The 9470-nt window shown below is 47.9% G+C and overlaps 1 protein-coding gene across 1 annotated transcript; it reads right to left on the reverse strand.

Annotated features, from left to right (window-relative positions):
• Positions 1-550: 550 nt before the first annotated feature.
• On the reverse strand, positions 551-9222 carry LOC140390507 (E3 ubiquitin-protein ligase TRIM35-like). Its single transcript, XM_072475677.1, has 3 exons — positions 8787-9222; positions 2405-2500; positions 551-1179 (listed from the first exon to the last, which is right to left on the reverse strand). Exons 1-3 carry the CDS (start codon positions 9135-9137, stop codon positions 829-831), a joined length of 798 nt encoding a protein of 265 aa, XP_072331778.1. The 5' UTR covers positions 9138-9222; the 3' UTR covers positions 551-828.
• Between the last annotated feature and the right edge of the window lie 248 nt (positions 9223-9470).

Genomic DNA, 9470 nt, shown 5'->3' on the forward strand with positions numbered 1-9470 from the left:
CGCATTGTAATGCACAATGGTTAAGGGGCTTTTGAGAGGTAGGGATGTTGCGGCCTGTCGAGGTGAGACCCGCCATGGTAGATTCGGTGGCCTAGCCAATGACTTTCAGTGGGAGTGGATGATCCTGGCAACAGGGGGGACTGGAAAATCCTGCCCAGAGTGTATATTGGGAGAATGTTTGCCCTGGCTGGGGAGAATAGAACTAGGGATCACAATCTCAGAGTGAGGGATCAACCATTGGTTACTGGGAGGTCTTGTGGTGCAGTGGGTCAGGTCCCTGGCTCTGAGTCAGAAATTCCAGGTTCGAGTCCCACCTTCGGACCTGACGGCCAAGAAAGGTGCGTTCAAAACGTGGCCAAACAGGCTGATTGTTCACCTGTAAATCCTTCCAAACGTGCCAATGGCCGGTGGTAAGAGCGGGAGAGACGCCTGGTCAGTCACACATGATGTGGAGTTGCGCCCTCTCAAGTTATAATGTGGGGATTTCAGATATATTATCGTGTATTGAAAAGGTTAAAGGTATTGAGACTGTGTTAGTAATAAAGTTTGTTTTAATATGCCATATCCCTGTTTGTGGGTGAAATCACTCCTGCAGCGAAGTACACTTTCCTCACAGTCATACAGGTTAAATAGAATATTGGGGTTTCTATCCGGTATCCTAGCAACTGTTGGGATCTGGTCCGGGATCGTAATAGGCCCGAATGAGACGGGGAACCTCCTTCTGCCAATCAACGCTCATTGGAGCTTGAAATGGCAGTTGACGTGTCGGAGTCAGCAGGGACGTATTCCGAACAATTCAGGAAATTCCGGGAATTCTCAGCAGATCTGTCAGCCTTCAGTTCTCGTAACTGGCAAGGTTTCAGGTTTTTTTTTAGCCAACCTGCATGATCTCGGACACGGTGTCAAGGAAGCGACAAAGAAAAAAAAAAACAGATGAAGAGCTACCATTAAAAACTTGATGTTGTCTTGTTCCCTCAGCTCTTGTTCAATATCCTGAACAGCAGCGGAAAGCGATGAGATTTCCTCCGTTATCTTCTCAATCCTCTCCTTCATCTCCTGACTCTTTTCCTCTTTCTCCAGTTTCAGACCTTCCAATACAATCCTCTCTTCCTCACGGAGAAACTGGTGAAGTTTCTCAAATTGGGCGTTGATCTGTTTCTCTGCATTTGTACCTTGGTCCTGGAGAAAGAGGACAGAGGTTGATAAATAGAAATGAACATTCGAAAAACGTTGTGCAGTTTTCTTCATAAGAATATTCATAAAATCCCTGCAGTGCAGAAGGAGCCCATTCGGCCCATCAAATCGACACCGACCCTCTGAAAGAGCACCTTACCTGGGCCCAATCCTCTGCCCCATCCCTGTAACCTTACCTAACCTTTTGGACACTGAGGGGCAATTTTGCATGGCCAATCCACCTAACCTGCACACCTTTGGGCTGTGGGAGGAAACCAGAGCACCCGGAGGAAACCCACGCAGACACGGGGAGAACGTGCAAACTCCGCACAGGAAGTTACCCAAGGCCGGAATTAAACCCGGGTCCCTGGCACTGTGAGGCTGCAATGCTGACCACTGAGCCACCGTGTCGCCTCTAAAGTAAAACCCTCTCTTCGGAGAGGCAGTGGTATTGTCACTGAACTAGTAATTAAAAGAGCCAGGGAAATGCTCCAGTGACCCAGGTTCAAATCCCGCCAGGTCAGGTGGTGAAATTTGTATTCAATAAAATCTGGAATTAAAAGTTTGATGACGACCATGAAACCATTGTCGATTGTCCTAAAAATCCATCTGGTTCACTAAGCCCTTTAGGGAAGGAAATCTGCCGTCCTTACCTGGTCTGGCCTACATGTGACTCCAGACCTACACCAATGTAGTTGGCTCTGTGCCCTCAGCGATACCCACATCCCTTAAATTAATTTCAAAACACTGAGGATTGTTTTACTGTATTGTATTGAACTCGGGTTTTACCAGAACATGGGAGATTTGCTGAAGTGATATTTTATTTTGGTGACGAATAGAACATAGAACACAGTGCAGAAGGAGGCCATTCGGCCCATCGAGTCTGCACCGATCCACTTAAGCCCTCACTTCCACCCTATCCCCCTAACCCAATAACCCCTCTTAACCCTTTTGGAGACGAAGGACAATTTAGCATGGCCAATCCACCTAACCTGCACATCTTTGGACTTGTGGGAGGAAACCGGAGCACCCGGAGGAAACCCACGCAGACACGGGGAGAACGTGCTGACTCCGCACAGACAGTGACCCAAGCCGGGAATCGAACCTGGGACCCTGAAGCTGTGAAGCAACAGTGCTAACCACTGTGTTACCCTGCTGCTCATAAATCCACATAACCTTGAACTGAATATTGAACTGGTCAAAGAAAAAGAAAGAGTGACATTAAAAGTACCTGAATGTGGTTTAATATTTTCTCATAATCACTTCTCACAGCGTTACAGTCCTTCTTCTTGTCCTGGACTGGCTTCAGGAAGGTTCGCAGCTTCGCCTGAACAAAGAACATCAATTAACGTGAGCATACCATAAATATCTGAAAATTAAATTCCATTTGGTTTATACAATGGAAATTCTCACTGTCTTGAATATAGAAAATGAATAGGTTCCTGTTTTCTATTCACTGGGATGTGAGCACTGCTGTCCCGGCCAGAACAAATTCAAAATTCAATTGTCCTGGATGGCGTTGAGCTTCTTCAGTGTCGGAGCTGAGCTGATCCAGACAAATGGAGAGTTTATCATCTCACTCCTGACTTGTGCCTTCTAGACGGTGGACAAGCTTTGAGGAGTCAGAAGCTGAGTTACTTGCCGTAGGATTCCTAATCTCCAACCTGTTCTGATAGCCAGAGTATTTATATGGCTAGTCCAGTTCAGTTTGTGGTTAACGGTAACCCCAGATGTTGATTGGGGGGGTTCAGTGATGTAATGCCATTGAATGTCAAGGGCCGTTGGTTAGATCCTCTCTTGTAGGAGATGGTCATTACCTGGCACTTGTGTGACGTGAATGTAACTTGCCACTTGTCAGCCCAAGCCTGGATATTGTCCAGGTCTTGCTACATTTGGACATGGACTGCTTCATTATCTGGGGAGTCATGAATGGTGCTGAATATTGTCCAGTCATCACCAAACATCACCACTTCTGACCTTATGATGGATGGAAGGTGAAGGAGCTGGAGATGGTTGGGCCAAGGACACTACTCTGAGGAACTGCTGTACCTTAAGGAACTCCTGCAGTGATGTCCTGATGCTGCAACAATTGACCTCCAACCACCACAACATCTTCCTTTGTGCCGGGTATAACTCCAACCAGCAGAGAGTTTTCCCCGATTCCCATTCCCTCCAGTTTAGCTAGGGTTCCTCAATGCCATACTCGGTCGAATGCTACCTTGATGTCAAGGGCAGTCACTCTCTCCTCACTTCTGATATTCAGCTCTGTTGACCACTTTTGAACCAAGGCTGTAATGAAGTCAGGAGCTGAATGACCCTGGCAGAACCCAAACTGAGTGTTTGACCACCCCTAATTGCCCTTGACTGAGTGGCTTGCTAGGCCATTGCAGTGCCATCATGTCGCTGTGGATCTTGACTTACATGCAGACCTGTGAGACAGATTTTTTATTTTAAACAACAATCGTTTCACGTCATCATTAGATTTTTAAATCCAGATTTTAATTTCATCTGTCATAATGGAGTTTGATAGATTTTTGACATTAAGGATCATAAAATCAAATAATTGACGAGAGTTAAGACCCAGACCAGCCAGGATTTGATTGAATGGTAGGACAAATATTTAGAGGCCGAATTGACTCTTCCTGCCCTATGTGGAACTCTCCAGAATTTTATGAGGCCTCTTCTTTCTTCACATTCAGCAGTTTGGGGTGGATTTGCAGATTGCTGTCTGGTGGTAAAGTTGGAACGAGGGATCAGCTGCTGTCCATAGGAACCATCTGATCTCCATTTGCTTTGCGAGCCAATCTGTGGTCTGAGGCATGGAGTTAACATTGAGGATATGTTGACTGGAATAGCTTGTGAGAAATGAAGTATCGTTCCACTTATTCTCCTGTTGACCCTGTTGTCCTGCTTCTCTTTGGTAAGCAATCATGCAGTGGACGTCATTAGAACTTAGGGATACAGTTTAAAAATAAGGCCTCTCACATTGAAGATGGAGATAGGAAATGTTTGTCCTCTCAGAGAGTGAATTTTTGGAACTCTCCCCCCCCCCCCCCTCCGCCTCCGCCTCCCCCCGGGGAGCAGTGGAGGCAGGCTCAATGAATATTTTTCACAGATGTAGACAGGGTGTACACTAACAAGGGGAGTCAAAAGTTTCATTCGACCTGGGAGATTACAGGGATCAATAGCCCGTATGAGAGCTGAGGGGGGTGCATATCGACATGACTTGCCCTGACCTTCAATAATGCTATCGCAATCCCATCGACCAGCAAAAGTTGCAAATGCTATTGTTTTCCCCAGTTTTAGATTTCTTTTGATAATAATGAAAACACTTTTACCGCTGGTCTGATTTGTTTAATCATAGTTACAGAGTTTTACACCACAGAACGAGACCCTTCAGCCCACCGTGACTGTGCCGGTCATTGGGACCTAATCTATTCTAATCCCATTTCCCAGCACTTGGCGGCCTTCTTGAAAGTGAACCCTTGGAAAGCAACGGGTCCTGACGGCGTCCCTGGTCGTGCAGTCAGATCCTGCGCGGACCAACTGGCGGGTGTGTTCGTGGACATCTGCAACCTCTCCCTACTCCGTTCCGAGGTTAAAGAAACTATCACAGCGGTGCCAAAGACGTACCAGGCAATGTGCCTCAACAGCAACTGTCCAGTTGCCTTGACATCGATCATTATGAAGGGCTTCGAGAGGTCGGTCATGAGACACATCAACTCCACACTCCCAGAACCCCTTGATCCACTGCAATTCGCATAACGCCACAACCGGTCCACAGCAGACGCCTTCTCCCTTGCCCGACACTCACCCTGGAGCATCTCGACAACAAGGACTCCTACATCAGATTCCTATTCATTGACTACAGCCCTGCCATCAACACCATAATCCTGGCCAAGCTCATAAAACCCCAAAACCTATGACTTGGCTCCTCCTTCTGCAATTGGATCATCGACTTCCTGACCCATAGACAACAACCAGCAAGGATAAACAACAACACCTCCTCCACAATAGTCCTCAATACCGGGGCCCCATAAGGCTGCGTACTTAGCCCCCTACTCTACTCCCTATACAAACACGGCTGTGTGGCAAAATGTGGCTCCAACTCCATCTACAAGTTTGCTGATGACGTGACCGTAGTGGGTCAGATTCATACAATGAGTCAGAATACAGGAGGGATATCGAGAACCTAGTGGTGTTGTGTTATGACAACAATCTCTCTCTCAACATCAGCAAAACTAAGGAGCTGGTTATTAACTTCAGGAAGTGAATTATCGTACACACCCCTGTCAGCATCAACGGGGCCGAGGTGGAGATAGTTAACAGTTTCAAATTCCTGGGTGTGCACATCTCCAAAAATCTGTCCTGGTCCACCCACGGTGACGCTACCACCAAGAAAGCACAACAGCGCCTATACTTCCTCAGGAAACTAAGGAAATTCAGCATGTCCACACTGACTCTTACTAATTTTTATAGATGCACCATAGAAAGCATCCTATCTGGCTGCATCACGGCCTGCTCGGCCCAAGATGAAAATAAATTACACAGAGTCTTGAACACAGCCGAGTCCATCACATGAAGCCGCCTCCCATCCATTGACTCCATTTACACCTCCCGCTGCCTGGGGAAAGCGGGCAGCATAATCAAAGACCCCTCCCACCCGGGTTATTCTTACTTCCAGCCTCTTCCACCAGGCAGGAGGTACAAAAGTCTGAGAACAGGCACTGACAGGTTCAAAAACAGCTTCTTCCCCGCTGTTCCCAGACTCCTGAATGGCCCTCATGGACTGAACTGACCTCTCCACACATCTTCTCTACTGAGTCGCACTACACTCTGTGTGCTTCACCCAATGCCTGTGTGTCTGTATTTACATTGGGTATTTATGTATGTCCTGTATTTTTTCATGTATGAAACGATCTGTCTGGACTGTATGCAAAACAATACTTTTCACTGTACACGTGACAATAAATCTAACTCAGATCAAATGTAACCTTGTATGCTCTGACATTTTCAGTGCTGATCTAAATGCTTCTTAAATGTTTCCGCCTCCCCCACCCTTTCAGGCAGTGAGCTCCAGATTCCAACCACCCTCTGGATGTAAAAACATTTCCTCAAAATCCCCTCTCAATCACCTGCCCCGAATTTAAATCTATGCCCCGGTTATTGACTCCTCTACTAAGGGGAAAAGTTTCTTCCTATCTACCCGATGTCACTCATTGTTGTGTACATCTCGATCAGGTCTCCCCCTCTTCCCCCACAGCTGCCTCTGCTCAAAGGAGAACCGCCCCGGCCTAACCAGCCTCCCTCCATTGCTGACATGCTCCAGTCCAGGCGACATCCTGGTGAATCTCCTCTGCACCCCCTCCAGTACAATCACATCCTTCCTGTAGTGTGGCGACCACAACTGCACACAGTACTCCAACTGTGGCCTAATAAGCGCCATGCAAACCTCCCCGCTCTTATAGTCTCTGCTCAGGGAATAAAGTCTTCCTTCTTAACCACCTTACCGACCTGTCCTTCTGCCTTCAGAGATCTATGGACATGCACACCATGATCCCTCTGATCCTCTGTACTTCGGAGCATCCGACCCTTCCCTGTATATTCGCTTGCCTTGTCAGTCCTCCCAAAATGCATTACCCGCACTTTTCATGGTTAAATTCCATTTGCCACCATTCTGCCCATCTCACCAGCCCATTTATGTCACCCTATAAACTCAGGCTGTCCTCTCTATTTACCACACCACCAATTTTTTTGTGACATTGGAGATCTCATTAGATCTCGGTGACGCAACGAGATCGCTAAATTTACGAGATTTACGTTTCCTGGAAGGTGTCGCGGGATCGAATGAGATCTTATGAGACGTCGCATTTTGAATCTCGCCCTCGCGGGGCAAGATCCAGATTAACATATTTAAGCGAGCCAGTCGGCTCATTTACAAATGTTGCCTCACGATTCTCCCGAGGCCCAAGAACAAACACCTGGGAGAGCTCGCCATGCCGCCATTTAGCACTGGTACACACAAACCTGGACCAGGCATAATGGCACCTGGGGATGTCTCCCAGGGCATCGGAGACTCCCGGGTAGTCGGGCTCTGGGCAGGGTCGTACCTTAGCATTCCCGCTTGGTACTGCCAACATGGCACCGATCACTGTCACCCTGGCACACTGGCGGGTGCACTGCCGGGAATGCCAGGCTGGAAGTGCCAAAGTGCCCTGATGCTAGATTGCCTGTGCTAGGATCGGACCTGGTGGTGGCTTGCTCTCAGGAGGGGGTGGGAGGCTTGAGGACCTCCTAAGAGGTAAGTTGGGGAAGTGGGAGGAGTCCGGAGGCCATAATTTGGCATCTGAGGAGAGTCAAGAGATCGTAGAATCATTGAATCATAGAATTGACAGTGCAGAAGGAGGCCATTCGGCCTACCGAGTCTGCACCGGCCCTTGGAAAGCCCACGCCGCCATCCTATCCCGTAACCCAGTAACCCCACCTCACCTTTTGTTTGAACACTCAGGGCAATTGATCATGCCCTATCCCTGCAACCCCATCTAACCCGCACATCCCTGGACACTAAGTGGCAATTTAGTATGGCCAATCCACCTAACCTACACATCTTTGGACCGTGGGAGGAAACCGGAGCACCCGGAGGAAACCCACGCAGACACAGGGGGAACGTGCAGACTCCGCACAGACTGTCACCCAAGCCGGGAATCGAACCTGGGACCCTGGAGCTGTGAAGCAACAGTGCTAACCACTATGCTACCGTTTTTAAACTCCACCCCGATCTCTTCCTGCACTGACGAGCTGAGCTGGTTAGTTCAGGAAATGAGGTAAGTACGGCCTTGTCGGGGCGTTCCTCACCGGAGTCCTGCTTGATAGCGGAGTTGTTCTTGGCGCTACTGGCACTGAGGCAGACCATGCTACACGTGCCTGAAATGAAACTCTGATTTTGCACGTTAAATCATGCCCACTACCTCCTTACGGATTCAAAATAAATTTATTTTCCCACACTTCCAAATTGCTTATTCCTGTTAAAGCTGCCTCTGTCTGGGCTGTTCTTTCGGAAAAGGCCCGAAAAAATGGACCTGCCTCTGTTTCATGATCCCGGTTATTTTACCATATTGCCAAAGGCTGTTGGAGAGGTGTCGGTGATAGAACGATTCATGCTGGCACTAACTGTTTCAGATCTGGATCAGGCAGTTGAAGGGCTCGTCTACATTAATCAATCTAACACTTGCACGTTTTATCCCTGGCCTCCGAAAACAACAATACAACTCGCAGCCCAAGTAATGGGCTGGTTTAGCACAGTGGGCAAAGACAGCTGGCTTGTAATGCAGAGCAAGGCCAGCAGCACGGGTTCAGTTCCCGGACCAGCCTCCCCGAACAGGCGCCGGAATGTGGTGACTAGGGGCTTTTCACAGTAACTTCATTGAAACCTACTTGTGACAATAAGCGATTATTATTATTATTACTAATGGCTCTGTAATGACATAAAGACAAACACAGTATCAAAAATGTCTTAAGTATTGACAGCCAGGCCTCAACCCCAAGTCAATGAACACCATTGTGATCAGGATCGATTCTGTTAGGTCCCTCTGCTTTACACAGTATCTCCTCACCTTAAACTCTTCAGCAGCTTCTTCCAGCGGCAGCAACCCGTGGGTTTGGTGGCTTTTTGAACTCTGGCAAACAACACAGATGAGCTGATTGTCCGTTTTGCAAAACAATTTCACCTTCTCCTTGTGGAGGCTGCACAGCTCCTTCCTCTGATCGTTTCTCAGCATCTCCCAAAAGTTGGACATCTCGGAGGGTTGCTCAGGTCCAACCGAGTTGAAAATTGGCGGTCCCGTATCAATTGGGCCACTTGTCAGTCGCTGCCGCTGGCTCCAGTGGCAATAAGTACATCTCAGAACAGGACAGGCAATTGTGATGAGCAGAAATGGATTGTTGAATAACCAGACTTGGTTCATTCATTTCCTTCAGGGAGCCTTCCATCGTGACCGGGTGTGAGCTGAACATTTTTAAAAGGCGTTAAGCCTTGTGTGCTTTTATGCGCAAAGAGACTTGGGTGTATTCGTAGAAGGAATGCAGCAGGTTGACACGTAAGTTCAGTGAGCCATTAGGGAGGCAAATGGCATGTTGGCCTTTATTTCAAGGGAGTTGGAATACAAAAACTAAACCAGTCTTGCTGTAATTATGCAACATTTCGGTGAGCCTGTAACTGGATGGCTGGGTGGAGTTTAGGTCCCCATGTATCAGAAAGAATGTACTTATATTGCAGGCCGCATAGCCAAGGCTTAATC

The sequence above is a fragment of the Scyliorhinus torazame genome, chromosome 14 (assembly GCF_047496885.1).
Source record: "Scyliorhinus torazame isolate Kashiwa2021f chromosome 14, sScyTor2.1, whole genome shotgun sequence".
Classification (NCBI taxonomy): domain Eukaryota; kingdom Metazoa; phylum Chordata; class Chondrichthyes; order Carcharhiniformes; family Scyliorhinidae; genus Scyliorhinus; species Scyliorhinus torazame.